The sequence below is a fragment of the Mus caroli genome, chromosome 19 (genome assembly GCF_900094665.2).
Source record: "Mus caroli chromosome 19, CAROLI_EIJ_v1.1, whole genome shotgun sequence".
NCBI classification, from domain to species: domain Eukaryota; kingdom Metazoa; phylum Chordata; class Mammalia; order Rodentia; family Muridae; genus Mus; species Mus caroli.
The window spans coordinates 20,129,446-20,150,010 of record NC_034588.1 but is presented as its reverse complement, the minus strand read 5'-3'; the positions used below and the strand labels follow the sequence as shown (position 1 = coordinate 20,150,010).

At 42.3% G+C, this 20,565-nt stretch overlaps 1 protein-coding gene across 38 annotated transcripts in view; it reads right to left on the bottom strand.

Moving 5' to 3' along the window:
* Positions 1-12,247: 12,247 nt before the first annotated feature.
* Trpm3 (transient receptor potential cation channel subfamily M member 3) overlaps positions 12,248-20,565 on the bottom strand; it is a 533,889-nt gene continuing 525,571 nt past the window's right edge. For 29 of the 38 annotated variants that reach the window (XM_029472394.1, XM_021152579.2, XM_029472395.1 and 26 more), the window contains 2 exons: positions 19,884-20,016; positions 12,248-15,714 (listed from right to left, as the gene is read on the bottom strand). In XM_029472394.1, the coding sequence (XP_029328254.1) occupies positions 14,262-15,714; positions 19,884-20,016 (1,586 nt within the window). In that variant the 3' untranslated portion in view covers positions 12,248-14,261. The remainder of the gene's footprint in view (positions 15,715-19,883; positions 20,017-20,565) is intronic. The other 9 variants (XM_029472404.1, XM_029472406.1, XM_029472407.1 and 6 more) reach the window with 4 other exon arrangements.

Here is a 20,565-nt window from a genome sequence, read left to right as displayed (position 1 = left end):
TGCTGTAGGGAAGAACCCATTGGGTCCCTAGGCTGCTTCGCCTACAAGGTGGAATGGCTATGAGTTGTGTGGCTTGCTGCTCTCGATACTCAGCTTCTCAGTCAGCATATCCAGTTGTCAGATGCTCATGAGGAATTGGCGACATGGGGGCCTTCCATGGAGACCCTCTATAGCTTCTTCCCGTGACCAAGTAAGCTCTCATGATATGCCTGACACATCCCATAGGAACAACTGTTGTGTTTTTTACTTTGTCTGCTGGTATCAGACTAGAGGCTCACAGGAGATTTAATCAGGCATATCACACAGGGAGGACTACCTCAATGACTAAAGCCCTCTTGACCCTGGTCAAGCTCAGATCAAGTTGAAGGTCTCATGGACCTTTGACTTCAGTCTCTTGTCATCTTGTCACTGTTTGGGTCAAGGACTGTCATCGTTTGTTTGCTTGTTCAATTCATCCCCCATCTGACTTGGTTTCATTCAGAGTTTATTTGCTTAGTTATTCATCTTTGGGAAAAAGTGGATGGGCTCACACTGATGAAACACAACTGCACTCTGTCTCTAGGGTCAAATGTAAAATGTAAGACCTTGATGTCATCTTCAGCTTTCCTCTTTTTGCTGGTTAACATCTCCCCTCGCTCCGTCATCCAGAAGATCCATCCATATTTAGCACACACTGCAGCCCTTTCAGCTCCACAGTGAGCCTCACCTGCTCCCCACACTGACTTTCTCTATGATTTGCCCTTTTGGGTCATCTTGAGCTCTAGCCTGGATCCTATTTCCTGGATTTGTTTCTCTTTACTTACCACACATCGGGGTGTGCTCCAGCTCCTTGAGTCCTATGTTGCTTTCCAGAGTCTACTGCATTTGTATGCTTTCATGAATTTTTCAAAAAACACCCCAGGTTATGCCTTTTTTTTCTTGAATCTTCCCCTTACCCTGAGATCCCATCCATTCTTCACAGTTGAGATATTTGAATATAAATCTCACCCTTCCTGAGAAACCCACCCAGTTTCCTCTAGCTTGGCTTTGTAGCCATTTGCAAATTTGAATGTACGTTAAAAGCATACTTGACATTCAAGGGGACTTTGTCTATATAATTTATTTATGGTGCTTAGCAAAGTCTGGTTTATATAGTGACATGTGTTAATGCTGCTCAGTGGGGAATTTGCCAAGGGCTTGAGCTGAATCCATATCCTCTGGAAGAACAACTAATGCTCTTAACTGTTGAGGCATCTCTCCAGCCTCAATCCGGTATATTCTCTCTCTTTTTTGAAAGGATTTATTTTATTTATATGAGTACACTGTAGCTGTCTTCAGACACACCAGAAGAGGACATTGGATCCCATTACAGATAGTTGTGAGCCACCATGTGGTTGGTGGGAATTGAACTCAGGACCTCTGGAAGAGCAGCCAGTACTCTTAACCACTGAGCCATCTCTCTAGCCCAATACCATATATTCTTAACAAGACTCAGGACTGAGGCAGGAGGGTCGTGAGTTTGAGGCCAGCCCGGGCTAGAACATATCGCAAGGACAAAGAAAAAACATCCAATAGTAAGATTCCTGAGCTGCACTATACAGCTTCACTTTTAATAATGCCGGGTGTCAGGTGGCAATGTGTTTATTCCCAGCTGCTGCTTTGAGAAGTCATCATGATGTTCTCTTACCGTTTTCCAGGCCATACATTCAGAAACCAAAAACCAAGATGGCAGCGGGTCTGATTCTTTCCGGGGATTCTCGGGGAGGAAGTTAGACCTTTTGTTTCCCTGCTGCCAGAGGCCTCCCTGCACTCCTTGGCTTCAGATCCTCCCCCAGTTTACTTCAATTGTCCCTGGTCCGCTGATTCTGACTCCTTTCCTTCCAATCAGATCCACCTGAATAGTCCAGGCTCATTTCCCCACCTCAGGATATTTACCCTGGCAAAATAAGCTAATAACCAAAAGTTCTGGGAGTCAGGACTTGGGGGACATTATCTAGGGTACCAACAGAAGTATTTATTTTGAGGATACTGGTATGTTTTTAGAGTCTAAGTGTGAGATTTTATAGCTACATCTCAGGAAGAATCTAGAATCTTTTTGGTTCCTACATCTGTTCCTGGCTTCAAGACTATATTTCTCTCTCTTGTTCTTGGCAGACTGGTTCCCTCTGCAACCCAGCCAACATGCAGGAACATGACTACTGACAACCCAAGGGTATGGGCTGTACTTTTATTATCTAGCTTGCCTCTTTGTACCATCTCTAGTCCAAATTCCTAAGAGAAGAACTGATCAACACTTTTATTATGGCTACTACTCTCATTATTATTATTGTCTTTTGATCTCATAATGTAACCCAAACCAGCCTTGAACAATTTTCCTGCCCCTTCTTTCCGAGGGCTGGGATCACAGGTATATACCACCTTGGCTAACTTACTGGCACTCCTAGACCATCAATACCCTCCGTCCAAGAATGCAGCCAAGAGTATAGCTTCAGCCAGAGCATAGAGCTCCACGGCACCAATGCTACTGGAAAGCAGGCATCCTGGGTATAGTTTATTGGGCATGTACTGAAGTATAGTCTCTATAGGTAAAGGCATAGTTCACCAGGAAGTTGAGAAGGCGCTGTTTCAGATAGAGGATAATGGCGCTCAGGGTTTGTCAGACAGTAGGCATGTATTGAATTGAGTTGTGAAGATCCCTTTTACTTTTGCCTGGAAAGGAGTCACTCAGTAAGTTCTCCCCCACTTCCCTCCTTCTACCCTGTCCCCTGCCACATGCCACATGCTCTGTCTAGAATTCTTTAGCTACTTTCTTCCCATCGCAGGATAAAGTCAAGACTCTAGCCTGGCACTGGTGTACGGAATGATGTATCTCCTTTCTTCTACCCGGGTCAGAGAATAATAACTGCACCATCATAGACTGTGTGAATTGAAGGAAACATTGTCCCCAGCAGTGCCTCTCAGTGGCGAGTCCTTCGCACAGGGCAGTGTGGCTCCTACTGATCCCCAGGCTTTTGTGTCCCTGTTTCTTCAGGTAGAGACTTGTTTTACTTGGGACTCTACTCTTGGGAATACCTGATTCTATCCTGTCATCTTTAGTCCTTCCTAGGTATTCCTCCTGTTAGGCTGGGGGTGGGGTGGGGTTGTTCTTTATTCTTAACTCTAAAGACTTTTGAGTCCTGCTCTACTCAGAGTCTCAGAGTTGGTTATGAAGTCCAATCTCCTACCCAAATGTGGGAAGCCATCCCCGCGCTGTCTTCCCGGGGGCCATTAGCTTCTACTTGAGTGCTGTGAATGCTGATGAGCCATACTTAGGATGCTTGTTCCCATTTTTTCAACAGCTCTAATTAAATAATGAAAACATGCAATTATCTTTTTAGCCATGAGTGTCTTGCCTTTTTAATAAAAATTTCAGTTCTTTCACAAGAACAAAGTAACTGCTCGAAAGGCATTGATTATATTTATGCCTTAAATGATAATTTCATGACATTAGTAGCTGAACTACTTTTCCCATTTCCTTCTAACTATACCATTTGCTGGAGGAGATGGCTTGCATCAGAAGGCTTGCGATTATGGGATGACATCTAGAGTGGACTTTAACACAAAGTCAATAAAGAAAAACCGTGACAACTGAGGTTGGTGTCTCTTGGTATGTCACACAACTTTGCTCAGATAACTCTCTCTCTCTCTCTCTCTCTCTCTGAGGCAGAGTCTCTTGATGTAACCTGGCTGTGCCAGAACTGGCTATATAGACCAGGCTGGCCTTGAATTCACAGAGACTCACTTGCCTCTGCTTCCAGAGTGCTGGGATTAAGGTGTGAGCCACCAGGCCTAGCTTTAGGTCACGTTTGGTTCCTCTTACACATTTGACTTTTCAAAAGGAAAAGCCATATTGTAAAACTTTTATCATTTTTTGAGGTCTTTCCCTAGTCTTCTCATGACTTACACGTAAATATATCCATATCTGTATGTCTGGTTTGAATTTTACAGAAGTTGGGATCAAACCATATAGTATCCTCTTAATTAATCTTTTTTTGTTGTGGATGGGAAACTTGGGAATGAACACAGAGTCTTGTACATACTAGTCAAGGGGTCTGTCACTGAGCCCTATTCTGTCACTATTCTGTCACACATCTAACACCTCTTATTATTACTACCACTACTATGGTGGTTTTTATTTTTATTTATTTTAAGATTAGTCATCACTGTATCTCTGGCTGCTAGGAACACTCTATGTAGACCCAGTTAGCCTTGAACTCACAGAGGTCTACCTACTTTTGCCTTCTGAGTGCTGGGATAAAGACATGTGCCACCATGTCTGGGATCATTTGTTAAGACAAGGTCTGAAAGTTGCCCAAGCTGGCCTCATACTTGTGGCAATTATTCTGCCTTAGCCTCCCAAGTTCTGGCATTACTGGTATGAGCCACTACAGTGGAATTTATTTGTAGTTTTAAAACAGGGTTTTACTAAATCACTTAGGTTGGCCTTACTATATAGCTCCTTTAAAAGGTATTTATTTTTATTGTCTTTATGTATGATATATGTGAGAATATGGCTAACTACATGCCCTGGGACATGTGTGGAGGTCAGAAGCATACTTTCAGGGTCGGTTCTCTTCTTTTGCCTGTAAATGGATTCTGGGAATTGAACTGAGGTTGTCAAGCTTGCGTAAAGTCTACTGAGCCATCTCAATGTCTCTGTATTGTTTTTTTTTTTTTAAAGACAATATAATTATGTACTTTGATGTGAAGATGTAAGGATTTAAATGTTTTAATAACTTCATGTTTGAAATAATGGATTTATTGTTTTTCCTTTTGGTGAACACATATGTTGTTTTGGTTTTGTTCTTGAATTCTTATTCCCTTACCTTAAAAGACATGAGAAAGATCAACGACCTCTATAAACATATGCACAAATTCACTCAACACTACGGTTTGATTTTTGTTCTTTCCCCAAAGGAATATATGGATATCCTAGCCCTGAGTACGTCACATATGTCCTTATTAGGGAAAAAAAAATCATTGTAGATGGAATTAGTCAAAATGCAGGGTGGTGGTGGTAGTGGTGGTGGCTAATGTAAGACTTGTATTCTTATAAATTGGAGAAATTTGGAGGCAATACATGGGGAGAACATCACAAGACAGAGCCCAGTGTGATGCTTGCACAAGCCATGGAATGCCAGAGATTATGAGCAAGTGGCCCGAAGCAGGCAAGACCAGGGGCAGGATCTCTCTCAGGCCCTTAGAAAGGAGCAAACTTATTGACTTCTTTCTTTACTTTTGGACTTGAAATCTCCAGAAATTTGAGGTAATGAATTTCTGCTGTTTAAATTTTTAAGTTGATGTTACTTTGCTAAGAAAGTTCTAGAAAACTAATACATCTAACTTAAAAAAAATGTGTGCTTAGTATTTGGGACAGAGAACATGAGAGCAATATTTTGATTTCGAGGGATACTAGCCACTAGCCCACAATATCCCAACAATATATTGAAAGATTCTGACCATGATACAGACTGCTGCTTTAAGGGGTGATTTAGAATGGTAAAAAAAAAAAAGGCTGGAGAGATGACTGAGTGGTTAAGAGCACTGACTGCTCTTTTAGAGGTCCTGAGTTCAATTCCCATCTATCACATGGTGGGTCACAGCTGTAATGGGATCCGAAGTCCTCTTCTGATGGGTTTGAGAATGCCTATAGTGTACTTGTATACATAAAATAAATAGTTCTTTTTAAAAAGAAAGGTTAAAAAAATAATTACTAAAATTTCCAATGATAAAGATGTGCTAGACTTCCCTTATATGGAAGGTCAGGTTCTCTGGCATTAAATTATGTAAGGTAACATGAATAAAAAGTAATGATAATTATTTCTACAGAATTTATTCTTCTTCTTACCTTCATCGGTATCTTACCCAAGTAGACCCATGCTATTCTATACCTGAGATTTTTCTAGGGTACCTTTTGGAATGCCATGTGTGTTACAGTAGCTATACAAGTTTAAGAACATACCAAATTGCTCTCAGAAAATGGTGTCAACCATTCCATTACAAAGGATTTGAGTAGGCAGGGCTCATTCATCACCGGAGAACATCTCTTCTCCTGAGTCGTAGAACATGTGCTCCTTGAAAGCTCAGATTTGTATTTTTCATGCTTTATTCTTTGGGCAACAAACTGGTAATAATATGATCCCACTCTCATGACAGCTCTATTTAAAGCCTTATAAGAACAAGGACTTTTGTTTGTTTTATTCATCTTGGTATTTTTTTGGGGGCACAAATTACTTTTCATGAAAGCACAAACTTGGCACAAAGCATGCACCTGTAGTCTTAGTTAACTAGAAGGCTGAGGCAGGAGGATTGCTCAAGCCCTGGAGGTCTGTGCCAGTTTACATAACAAAGTGAAGCCCTGCCAAACAATCAAACAGACAAATAAACAAAGAAACAAATTCAAATGTGTATATGTTTTGTAATTTCCCTTCCTTGCTTTTAAAAATTACAACATTTATAAAGGCAATGGCTATTACTTGTTCTTCCTAATGGGGTCTAAAATCATAGTTGTAAAGCCAATCTAAGAAATTTTTTTTCATGATATACTTTAGATGGGACAATGAAGTCATACTTGTTACACATTTTTTTGCACAAAGAAAAAATTTTCTTATCTTTTTTTTCCCCCCAAACAAATTGTTCTCCTGAGCCCTTCTATTTAAATAGACTAGGCTTGCACTGTTTTCTTTTTATATTCTTTAGTACCAAAGTTCCATGGATGATAGGGGGCTTCCAGAAAATTTCAACAAGTGAAGGAAATAAGAGGTAAGGATCAGTAGGGAGAGGTGAGGACTAAGGAGTATTGGAGAATCTGGATTCCTACTGAAGTGATACACTATACCATCGTTCAGTTGTATGGAAATATGGTAAGTCTCATATTAGGTTTTCATGTTTCTTGAAGGTACCAGAAATATAGGATGAGATGTGATATTTGTCAATTTGAAAATGTTTCTTAAAAAAAAAACAACAACCACCACCACATTGGCCTATAATATCTATTCATTTCCTGTAAACACACCCCATAGTTAAAGAGTTTGTAATTTCTACTTTTCCAAAATGACTAACTCATGGAGCCTCGGGCAACAGTTTCCTAGGGACAACTGGGGACTTTAGCATGAGAACAATGGAGAACAGATAGACAAATAAATGCACAAGGAAGTCTGAGTCATGTTTTAAACTATTTGTATTTTTTTTATTGCAAAACATTTGTTACAGAAATTCCAGAAAGTTCGTTGCCTGTAGAATCTGCCAACTTCTGCTTCAAATTATATATCTAAACAGACAAGCTCAAAGTGCATTGTGAATCCAGTAAGAGACCTTTAAAAAAGAACAGTTCCTCTCTCTATATATATTCATAGTGTCAGTAGATATGCAAACCTCTGTCTATCCATACATGAAAGAAGGAAAAGCTGTATATATAGTTAGTAAACCCAATTTCAAAATCATTGTATTTATAGGAATTCATTTAAAAATGGTATCTGAATAACTTCCCCATTATAAACTATGGTTAGAGCATTTACAGTGTGAATCTAAGTGCTAGATTATGAAATGGCTATGGAGTTGTTTACTGACTACACGGACTGTCTTACACAGCGGTAGCAGCAATAAGAACTCAGGTCAGATGCTCCAGTGACAGGAAGCAGGTAAGTCTTCATGTGCTACGACATCCTTCCTCTGAATCTCCCTCACACTGGTCCTGTGTTTGGATCCAGAAAAACATGCTAATCAACATACATGGAAGTGATCTAAGAGTCACCCCTCGTAGGGCAAACTGCTTCTCCCAACTTGAAATTCTCCAGTGTATTTGATGTGTTTGCTAACTGTGTGAAAAACCATGAATCAGACCCTGCTTGGCTCCAAATCAGAGACCTCCAAATATGGCCGTTGGGAATACTGCAGGCAGACACATGTGTGTGACTAGCACAGGAGTTGGAAACCCAAATTTGAGTCATTCTGTGAGATGCGTATGCTCTCATGCCTAACAAATCCTGCTCTTGATTTCTTTCTAGATCTGGGTCTTGGATTGAGTTGGCAATCCCTTCACAGAGAGTTAGGCAACTGGTTTTGACCATGTGTGGGAAGCTGGTGAAGATGGAGAGAGCCTTTCAGGAGTCAGATGGGCAGTTTAGAATTGCATGTGACATGTGCCACACCAGCCACATTAAGAACTTGGGTGCAGGAGGAGAAGTCAGATGGACAACCAGAACTGGGTCAGGACATCTGGCTTTTTCCATGTAGTTGGTGTTTAGAATTATTGTGTTGGGATCCACAGGGATGTGAGGTAATGGGTGAGTCTGTTAGTCTCACACTCACACTGGGGAGAAAGAGATGGCTTTGAACTAATAAAAAACAGGAAGAAGGGAGACCAAAAAAAAAATTCCTGTGCCCCCAGGCCCAAGACTGATCTCATCCTGTGTCTCACATTCTTTAGCAATCTGCCTCCCCTGGGGATTAGAGTCATGGGCGGCACTGATGCCCCTCCGAGTTGGTCAAGTTTCCAACACCATGATGCAGGGATCCTGTGCTGCCAGCAGAAGTTGGCCAGTTTTTCCAGGAAAATTAGGAAAGGAATTATCATCATCTCTTGATGAATCCGGAGGATGTGGTCACCTATACCCCCTGTTAGATGACACAGAGCAATCAGTAGATCTTGATTTTATTAGGGATGACCAATGTAAGGAGGTCACAAGGGCAAAGGGCACCATCGACACTCAATTAATTAGAAAAAGAAAAGAAAAAGTTGTTCTTCTTTAGTTCGATCCAGACCCCTTTCTTATGGACTCTCACCTGAGAGACGGGATGCTGGACTGGTAGATAAAGGGCAAAGCTGATGCTGAGAAACGGTTTCCCTGCTCATGTTGGGAGCATTTTGACTAGGCAAATTGGATCCATTCCTTTCCAGATGTTGAAGGGCTTATAACAACCGAGCGGCAACTTTTTGAAAGAACAAGCTCTTCATAGTCACCTGGTGTTTCATCAAATGATCACCCCCACTCCCACCTCTGGGCCTGGCTCACCCACGGGGTGTGAAAGCCACAGGACAAGAAGGGAGGTCTCACGCATTACCACGGGACCGCTCGCTCACAGTTGATCTGTGCATTTCTGCTCTGTCGCCGTGCACCTTGACTTTTATCTTTGCTTTAGCAATTTGCACCCAGGAAGCCCTAAAGAATCCAAGATGTGTCTTTCCTATATCACAGATGCCCCCACACCTAGACCTTGGGACTCCAGAGCAGTGCTGCCTTGTCATCTCTGGGTCCCCGAGCTATTGCAACTTGTAGTTGATACTTTATTTCATATTATTTGCTCAGAGCTTTAAAAAAATAAAATAAAAAGAGAAAAGAAACCCTTGATGACTTGTTTTCAGTTTGTGAGAACTGAAAGTAGTCCCCAGTTTAAGAAGCCCAACAGTGTGAGTGACTCGCTGACTGGTTTAAGGATTGCAGCAGACCAGAGTAAAACCTTAAGTGCCTTACGAAGATAAAGAGACACACATAAAGCATAGCGTGCATTGTGCGGACACAAAATTAGGACTGGGTTTGGAGAGGGATTACTTCAGTCGAGCCACATTGTTATGGTAAAGATTAGCAAGTTGGATGCAGCATCTAGGCCAAATATACAGCCACCTAAACAACACCCATCACTTTATCTAGAACAGACAGTGCAGTGCTACTGAATGAATGGATTTATAAAACACTGCACACTGCTTCCTTATGGGGTCAGTCCATGTAAACAGACAGCTAATTCAACTGGAGTTTAAACTATTTCAGTTCATTTGCTAGGTAGTCTTTTGCATAGCATGCCAGTTTGTCCGACACAAAACCACACCTTGCCTCCCCAGCTCGTGGGACCTGGTGGCAGAGGCACCATCAGCTTATATAAGTATCTCACGGGGGTCTGAGAGATGTGGAGTGTAAGAGAGATCAGGAACAAAAAATGCCCATTACTAGAGGCTGCTAAAAACATGGAAATGGGAGCATAATTAATCCTTGCCACATGTGCTTCTTTATTGAATGTTACAGATTTATAAATGATTATAAAGCTGTCCTGTAACGTTCATTAATACAACCACATGCTACAACTATGCTGGTTAAACACAGGTTACAAATAGGTTTACATGTGTGTTTTTTTTTTTTATAATACAGCATTGCCCAATATGTCACATGGCATAGCCTATAGATATAGCATGATGGATAACTGGATAATGTTTATTATCTTTAAAGAAATCAAACAGCCCAAACATCCAGGAAGATTAGACTGTACAGCTGCAGAAAAAAAGAAAAAAAAAAGTACTATCCAGTGATCTACCATAATGTTATCTATAGAAACCAGATTTTAAAATACAATTGTAACATTCAGAAGAAACACATTTTGTGTTTTCACAAGTACAACCCCCCCATTTCATTATTCTTGTATATGTATATATTTATATATATTTTAAAGGGGGAACTTTCAAAGTGCTAAATAGTAACTGGCCCTGGAAGCTTCAACTTTAAAGAAACATCCAGTTCTCTAAAGTGCCCCACTCTGACTGCCCTCCTTTTGGCTTGCACACACACAAACTGCCCGTGACAATTACCCTCTTGCTTTCTAGCACTTCATTCACATCTATCAGTTTCTAACTGTAAATATAAAATATGGCGGTTAATCAGGAAACCTTCATGGCCATTTTTATAAAACATTCTTCATTTCTTTCCCAAAAGGAACAAGCAAGCAATTTAGAACAAATCATTACACATCGTAGTATATAAAAATTGGCACCTATGCAGGGGATGATTAAACAAGCTATCTCTTCCTTGAGCCCTCTATGACTTTATTTATATATGGTCTTCAATGACTGGCTACTCACAAGCTGTTTAATTCACAGAGGCAGGTAATTAAGGTCCCCTCCATCAGGGGCATGGTGGAACAAATGAGCTGAACACAAGCTGTCTGCACAAGGCTAGAGAATCTATGCCACACTGGTACACAGAGAACCCAGAAATGGAAGGAGGTGTGATTGAAAATAACACACACACACACACACACACACACACACACACACACACACGCATGCACGCATGTGCACAGGGAAGACATGGCTTGTGAGACCTACACAGTTTGTGTCTGAAGTTGTTTACATTTGGCTTATAGACTTCACACACTTCACCAAAGAGGTTAGCACTTAATTTTCATGCAGAATGAGAGCTCAGGACTGTAAAGTGTTTCCTTTCCCAGGTCATGTTTGTTCTCTCTGGTGATCACAACAAACAGAGACATGTAGGTTTGTTCTTTCTCTCCCTTGCTTCCAAGGGAGTCCCCAAACCAGGCTCTAGAGTGCTTGGTTATCCTGCTCTATTGTCACAGCTGACATCTGTGGACTCATCTTGGACTCCCTCAGAGACTCTTTGCCTTTGAGAATGCTTGCAACTCAAAATCATGAATATGTTGGGGCATAAAGACATCCAGCTAGCCATGTCTAATCTAAAGAGTAGAAGTGTTGAAACCTTGGTTCAAACTCTGGTGCTGAGACTCAGCCCTCCTGAGAATCACAGGAAAATGGTCTGAAAGTGTATAGTGCCTGTTGCAGTGTGACTGGTGAAGAATGAATGTAGTCTCTTTAATCATCGGCAGTCACGAACCCCTCAACGTTATCGTGAGGCTTCACGTGGGTGTGAGTTTGAGGTATGGGAGGGTTCAGTTTCTATCCGGTTCTCACAGGGACTCATGGCTCTAGGAAGCTTAGAGACAAATGATTTATTTTCCGGTTCAGAGCATGTCTGCTGGGAGGGAGATCACCAGTTAGGAAGTAAGTGTCTCTAGCGCAGTTATCAGTGAAGAGCTTGGGTGTTGCCTAAATACCCAGGATGAAAAAGGATTCTTTACGGATACACGCTTGCCACTCTTCTGCTGAAAAAATTTTTTTTCTTTAAAAAAATATTTAAAGGCGACAGGTTTTGTGGGGTACTGACTTGATTTCACTAAGGGATATGCACCTCGGTGTTTAGAACTACAGTGAAAAGAACAAAACAAAACAAGGAACACCTGGGACCAGGAACATTAAATTATGTTTTCTCTCTCTCTCTCTCTCTCTCTCTCTCTCTCTCTCTCTTCCCCTCCTCTTTCCCTCTCTCCCTCCCTCTCTGTCTGTCTCTGTTTGACTCTCTCTGTCTCTCTGTCTTTTTCTCTCTCTCTGTCTTTTTCTCTCTCTCTCTCCCCTTCTCTCTGCAACAGGGTCTCATGTAGTCCAGGTTGGCCTTGAACTTGCTATGTACCAGAGGTTGACTCTCACTTCCTCATTTTCCTCCTTTTTTTCCCAAGTGCCCAGAATCACACACAGTGAACATTACCACTATTCCTGGCCCCAAACCATTTTTCTTAAAGACTTTGTGTTCAATGATCTAAATAGGAATCCAAAGTTCTGTGGTCAAGATTTCTTTATTCCCCTTCAAGTCCAGGTTCTATTCTAGAAACATATGCCTCCATTCTAGATGGTGTAATACAAACTGGCTTAGAAGCACTCATCTATTCAGATTGTATTTGGTGGTAATAGCTTTGTGTCAGAGCAACCAGAGTGAAGGATCTCATGACAAGGATCTCATGAAGGATCCCATGGGGGGGAGGGAGGGAGGAGACCATTTTGACAGTTCTTGTTCAGTGAAAAGACAGGTGAAGACCAGAGATATTTTTCTTTTGAAAATTACAATTTCAACAGTGGATCCAATAGCACAATAAACTTTTTCCAGAGAAACTTCTTGGACACTAAAAAATAGTATACCGTCAGATGACAGAAAGTCAAAGCCTTTTAAGAAATCTTTATGTGTCTGTATATATACTGTATATAAACATGAGTCTGTATGTGGATGTATATGTAAGCAGCATAAACTATAGAATTCTGTATATGGTAAATTTGCTTTCTATTTTGGCCCTACTGTATCTTTTTTATAGCTTTGTAAATAAGAAACATTCATGGCCTACCTGCAACTGATGGGTTTGGGTTGCTATCAAGCCCCTAGTCAAATCTAAGGTTATTTATGGTTTTTAAACTTCCTTAAAAAGTACTTTGGAACATTTCCATAAAAAAGATACCAGCCCTTGAAAAACTCTGATTAAATTTATGCTGAGCCCAGATTAGATGGCTAAAACTCTAGGTATGAAAATATCCACATATAACCATGTGTTCAAATACAAAATGGTCACGTGATGAGCAGTATGGAAATTTGGCAGTTACATCTTGGAGGTGTCTGGAGGACATAGTGGAGACATGCAGATGATGAAGGCCCACACAGCAGCGTCACACACTATGAACGGTGAGACTATGACAACATCCCACTGGCAATTTAATGTTAGATCTTCCCACCTTTTCCTTAAAGTTCAATATTACACATTTGACAGGTGAATTCTTGGATGACAGGTGAGATACAAAATAACTTACAAATATAAAAGTATCTGAGTACATTCATCCTGAGCTTCCTTGACTATACTTGATTGCCCGTGGTATATTATAAATCATATGACTTTTGCTTTCAACATCAATTCTTCTTTCATTTTGATCACAAGACAAAAAAAAGGCATTTTTTTTTCTGTTCCCTTATTTTCTTCTAAAGAGATAAACAGTTGTGGCACCAGAGGTGAATAGATAAGAGACAGGTGAACTGTATATATGACTGTTACCTTGGTTTTCTTTATAATGACCAATTACAGAGGTGTTGGCATGAGAAGGATGTGGGACGTTAGGTAGAACTGCTTGCTGCCGGCTTATACTGAATAAAAAGGATGTTCTTCATCAGTCACCAGTGATGGAACCAATGTGAAAAGAAAACAGAACGGAAGTTTAGAATATCTCATCTTGTACGCTGCCTACTCTTATTTCATTTTGCAATTTAGCCCTCGACTCTTGATAACAGGGCCAAAATCCCATGATGCCTGTTGGCATGGAGAGTGCTGAAGCCCATTGGCTCCCCAGAGTTCATGACTTTCTCTGGTGCCTGGTGACACCCATTCATCTCTAGCCCCTGTCTGTTGTCTTTACCCCTCCCTGCCCAACAGATAGGAACATGCTTTAACCCCTGTGTATTGTACTGGACCAGATGGAATGCTTGCTTGACCTGTGGCCCAGAGGTTACCTTTGAGTTAATGTCTCCCATTGTTTTGCTCAGCTAAGAATAAAGCAGGTCTAACTCAAGGAAGGGGGAACATGGTGGTGGGCATTGGGAAGAATTTTAGTGCTGGATTCTCGAGCCTCCTGCAACACACGGTAAGCCGGTTTAGTTGTGCTTGCTTTCAAAGCTATGAAAGGCCGATGTTCTAGACAGTCTCCTCATGGATAGGCTGTCCCCTCGGCCTTCCGGCTTGGAGGACTTACTTCTCTGGAAGGGGTTTCGGAGGCTCGCCGTATTCCTCTGTCTATCAAGCTTGTCACTGATGGAGAAGCTCTTTCTGGTATGTGCATATGGCACGTTTGGCTCCTCCGCCGAGTAACTGTTGGCGCGCTCTATCTTGGGAACCGTGATGTTGTTGGATAGGGTTCTGTCTGCATTTTCAGCCTCCTGAGAGGATATCGGATTGGCAGCTCTCTGGCCTCTGGCCTCATTTTCCTCACTGTCAGAGCTAGGATGGCTCAGCTCTGCTTCTCGCTCAGGGTGGCAACAAGATAAATCTTCCACTTTGTCTCCGAGACCTCCAGGGAAGGTGGCTCGGTCAGCTATTGCTTGGGGGGCATTGACACATCTTGTGTCGATACAGTCTGTAATACTTGTGTATTCTGCCGTTTTCACGGGCACCCCAAAGTTGGCGTAGTAGCTCCTTGAAGGAGAAAACATAAAGCTATGGGATTTTACAATGGGGGCCTCTTCCAGAAGAAAGGGCGTGGTGGCTAGGTAGCGGCTACTCTTGGAACGCTCGATGGTATGGTACGTTGGAGGGTCTGTGTCCCAGGGGTTTTGGCATTCTGGGAGGTGGGTATAGTCTGAAGAAAAAGATCTAGTGTCCATGGAGGTGAGGTCTTCAAAATCAATGCTCCTACTGGGAGGTCGGTCTGTAGGTGCGAGCGTTGCATAGGCACTACTTGACGGGGCTGTGGAAGGTGCTAGAGCTGAAAAGCTTGGCTCGCCCAGCCCAAGGATGTTCATGGAATGATCCAGAGGCTCTATATCACACTGGAGCTCGTCCATGGCAGAGACATAGATGTCTATGCAAGATGATGGTCTTCTGGAGTCAGGAACAATGGTCAAGGTGTTTGCAGGGGCTGCAGGAGCTTTGGGTTCTTTTGCTACTGAGTGGGAGCTAGTAGCTCGGTGTAAGCTCAGGGACCTTTCTTTGAAAATGCTTTCCAACTTTTCTATACCTCCTTTGTCTTTCACATTGACTGAATAGAAAGAATGGCTTCGCATACGGGGCATTAAGGTTGGAGAAGTTGGGGACATGGTCTCCTCACCTGCAGGGTCTATACTCTCTTGAAGTTTGAAGGTGTTCCCTTCCTGGCTGTTGAAGCTGCTCTGGCGGACGATGTAGGCTGCATCTGTGCAGTCTGAGGAGGTCCTTGAGCGGATTTTGTTAGACTCTGCCCGCTCCAGACCAGTCAGGCGCTCCAGGGCGGTGGCCATGCGCCCGATGAGGTCCTCCAGCTGTGCTAGCCGGATGTCCACGGTCTGGAGTGAAGCCTTCATGGAATGTTCTCTCTCATTAACTTCCTCCAGCCTCATGGACATGTTCTCCACCCTGTATGAGAAGCAAAGAGTAAGAGTCACTTGGGTGGGTTCCTCTGCTGGGGGAGTTGGAGGATCAGGCTAGCAGATGTCAAAGCTGTGCTCGACTCCAAGACACAATCAGGAGGGCTTTGGGTAAAGGGAGAGGCTGAAGGGGAGAGAGAGAGTGGCGTTCCTGCTGGTATCAGGGATCACAGGATCTGAATGCTTTTGTGTTGAAGACACTTTGGAAATGATCTAATCCACTGGTTTTCTGTAGTTTTAGTAATTCTTAAAAGAAGTCACTTTGTGTTGTACAGGCTGCACTTGATTGCCCAGTGACACTCCTACCTCGGTCTCCTGAACTGCTGGGATGACTAGCAAGCTCTACTGTGCCTGCCACAATTCAGAGGCTTTTAGCTTTCAGTTCAGCACCCCCCAGGTACTGCTTCCTAATAGTATTTAAGCACTAGGAGAGTAATAAGAAGCAGGATAGCTATTCTCCTGCTGTTCTTTGTGGAGCCCAGTGGATATAGGGCTGATATATGAAGGGGATAATGGTGCTGTTTTGGCATGATTATATGTACTCACTGGTCCAAGGGCTGAAAAATGTCTGTGTGTCATAGCCTGGGTGGTAAGGACCTCTTTGTTTAACGCCCTTTGGGCTTAGGGCTCCATACCACAGAGAAAAGGTGTGAGAGAGCGTGAGAGAGAGAGAGAGAGAGAGAGTCAGATGAGTTGAGGCCTAACAAGGGAGGTCAGCTGGACATAGACCAGGAATCCAACAAGATTGAAAGGAAGCTGGGATGCAGGAGGAAGAAGCCCTTTAGGTAAACTAGGAAAGGTCTGATGGGACCCCTAAGAACAAAACTGCACAGACTTAAAAAATAGAACCAGAACTGGAAGCCAGCTGCAAAGGGGCTGAAAAAAATATGCAGGGTCTGTCTAAGTAACTCTGGCTGTCCTGGAACTTGTTTTATAGACCAGGTTGACCTTGAACTCACAAAGATCTTCTTGCCTCTGCCTCCTGGGTGCTGGGATTAAAGGCATGCGACAGCATACCCAGCTCAAGATCTATTTTTAAGCAAATTTCATGACTTTTCTGCACTCCTAGGTTGTTGCTGTGTTAAGTTTTGTAGAAAACAGTATGGGCCCGTGTTAATCCATTCTCATCCATCATTCTGGGTATGATTAACCATCTAACCACTCAACAACCTAATTAATGATGAGGGCCTGAACATAACTGTAAGGGGCTTAGTGTAGAAGCTAACATCTAAAAAGGACGTAGGGTCAAATTTACTTTACTTTTGTTCTATAACTAGACATCTTCCTTTAAACTTATTTTTTTTCCTTGAAAAGTTTGGGACCAATGCAGGCAAGGTCCCAAAAGTTCGGCAGGCAAAGGCACTTGCTGCCAAGTCCGATGATCTGAGTTTGATCTTAGGGATGTACACGGTAGAAGGGAGAACCCACTCCTGTGAGTTGTCTTCTGATCTCCACATATGAATGAACACACAGAGCCCACCAAGGATTTTCAGTCATGATTTCGGCTACTCTGTGCTGATCATGGTTGAATAGCTTAAGCAACAGAATGTAGACACAGATGATAAGAATTTATAAATGAACAGGAATCCCTAAGGCGATAGACACATACAGTGACTAAGTTAAAAAGAGAAAGGAGGCCATTGTAGAAATCATGATGTTTCATGGAAATAAACTGTCTTCAGCTTTCCATCCCTCACATCTCTAGATGGAGAGGTCCATTTCAGATTAACTCAGAAGATGCTGACAACAGGGTACAGGGGAGGTGAGAAGTGGTACATGCCTATGAGAAGAGAATAAGCTTTTGATGCTCTCTGCTTTCCCATCTCTGCAATCTGCACGAAGGTGGGATTATATAATAAATATAATAATATTATATAATAAATAATATAATATTTTCTCTGTTATACGGTCTGTGTATAATCGACAGGGAAAGGCAGCCACAAACATCTCTGCTAATGTCTCTACACAGGCACACTCGCATACAGATCTCCGTTTCTAGCTCTCTCTTTGTCTCTACTAAGAGGCAAGTGCTGTGATCACCTGCCACTCCACTCAGAAAGCATATCCCGGAGAATACTGAGGCAGCCAGTACAGATGTATCCTGGGGCATTTCTGTTGTGCTGCATACTGTTCCACTGTGGCAAGATATTAGTTTTTGGTTTTCTTAGAAATGCCAAGAACTCAACAATAACCACAGCAATACTCCAAAACGAACAGAAGCCAGAGAAGAAGAACAAGGCCTGAGTTTGCAGCCCTGGGCCTGCTTAAGAGGCCATGCTGGGTCTTTAGGCCCAGTCTTCCTATTGCTCATGCACCAAGAGGTCAAGCTTCTCTGTTCACATTCCTGGTACCTTCTCACCTCACTCAGACTCTGAGGAGCCACCCTGGCAGGTCAGGGGAGGGAGTCGTCTTACAGGGTTGACTGACATGGAGTGAGAGACTCTGGTTCCTTCCTGGGTTTTCCAGGAGGAGTTGTCTTGGTCATAGAATATTCACATGTGCTGACATATGGCCCTCATCACCCCAGTTCCTCAGAGAGGCAAAGCTTTCCTGGCATCTTAACACACCTCTCCCTTCTTGCCTTTCTTACCTCCCAGGCCTGTGGTTTCCTGAATTCAAAAAGCATTTCAAAGGCCTGAAGACATATGCCAAGGAAATGTGTCTCAGCTATGGTACTATTCCCACATGGCACAATTTTCTGGAAGCACATGGCTGTATGTCCATTCATAAACAGCTTTCCAAGGCTTCAGAAGAAGAGAACACTTCAGAATTTCAGCTCCTTCCTCTGTTTGCCAGTGAACTACTTTATAGCATATCATAAATCTCTCTATTTTGTAGTGGCAGCTGTGTATAAAATCTGTGCACAGCCTTAAACCGTATTAATATTGGCTTGGTACCTATGGATATAACCACACATTGGCATATGTGATTATACCTATGTATATAAGCTGCATTCTCTAAAAAAAAGAGCAAGAGACAAAAAAAATTAAACTTTTGTTAATAAAGAATCTCTGATGTAGACACACAGAGTGTCATTTCATGAAAATTAGAAGTGTTTCCCAAATCTTTGAAGCTTCATCACACTGACTGCAGCCATCAATCTATTATGTCTTCTACACTATTCACAGTTTGCTTTTTCTGTCTTTATAGAGTAAACAGTTACAGCCCAGTTGCACCAGGTCTTCGTGACACTCTCTGAGTGTTCTTTTGAATGCTAATGCTGGGTTATGAATACACCAGCTTGGAATGATTGTTTTCTTAATCTATAGTCATGCAAGAGACACAAGAAACCATAGGAGCATTTGCTTAAATATAGAGCTATATAGATATCTGTCCTGTGTGTTCCCAGGCATGTGCATGCCTTGTGTGTGTGTGTGTGTGTTGCATCTTACTTTTTTGAGACAGGGTCTCTCTGTAAATCTAGAGCTTGCATTTTTTTTTTTAACTTAAGCAAGCCCCAGTGGTCCTACTGTCTCTACCCCTGACAGCACCATGGTTACTGGTGCACATGAGGCTATGCCTGTCTTGTGATGTGGATTTTACCACCAGAGCACAGGTGCTAATGTTTGTGTAGGAGATTTTTCTTATAGGTCTCTTGGCTCTCAAAGCCATTTGATAAGTGACAAAATAATCTGAATAGATTAACTTCTTTGTTCTTCATCATGTTCTATAGGAAATAATAATTCTTGGGAAAATACCAACTATTATTCCCACTGATTGACAGAACCTATGTTTTTGTTTATCTAGAAGACATGGGACACTCACATAAGCCAAACAGGGGGCTATTCTCCGGAATAAGAATGCTTAGTGATCATAGTATGAAACATGAACTTGTTGAAGAGCCTAAGTTGGGTCTGGGTCTCCCTTGCTTTATGTCTAGGACAAAAGTTTCCAGTTTCTGGTCCAAGCCAGATCTGTTCTAGACTTACCAATTCTCCCATCCAGCTCAAACCTTTCACTATTTCTTGGGAAGACCCAGGGTCTCTAAGTCTGGAACTTTGATCAACTGACTGAACAGGCAATGTCCTGTTTTTTCAGAAGGTCCATGTTTTCTTGGGCAATAAAGCTAATCGTAAGAGATCTATGTTTTAGAGATGTGAGAACAATTTAACTGGTAACATGGCCTGTGGCAGGAAGCACCTGTGTGAAGGAACACACCTTTCTGATGTAACACGTATCCTCTCATCGTTGGACGAATTGAAGCGATCATCCTTCTCTCGGAAATATTCCTCTATGCACTGCTCTTCAAAATCGTGTACTTTCTTGAGCTCATCATCAGTTATGAAGAGTTCTGTGGGAGTGGAGGGGGGTGGGGAGGGAAAGAGAGCCGTGAGACAGAGCAGGGACCACAGCAGCATCTGGTCTGTGGCCTAATGACAAGTTTTTAAAGAAATCCAGGCTGGAGAAAGTCTCCCAGATTCTTTTGTAAGTTCCAGACAGAGTCCAAATCTAATTAGGCCACTCAAATCACCAGCTCCATTCTGAGCCACAGAGTAGTGCGGTCTCTGGAGGCCACCTGGGTATACCTGGCTACCACAGGAGCTGGGCTTAATTAAGGAAGCCTCAGGACTGAGAACATAAAGGAAGCAAGGGAAAGGAAGCAACTGGAAGCATGGATATCTTTTAAAGGCTCCAAATTTCCTGGGTTGTGTAGCGAGACATGCCGATGTTATTGACTGATACTCTTTGTTCAACCCCATCCTCTCCCTGTCTTTTTTTTTTTTTTTTCTATTCAGAGTCAAGAGAGCCATGTAAACACATTTCTAGTCATTCTTGACATGTAGGAAAGAGATTTTTGCTTCCTTGATTGGAGAGAGAGAGAGAGAGAGAGAGAGAGAGA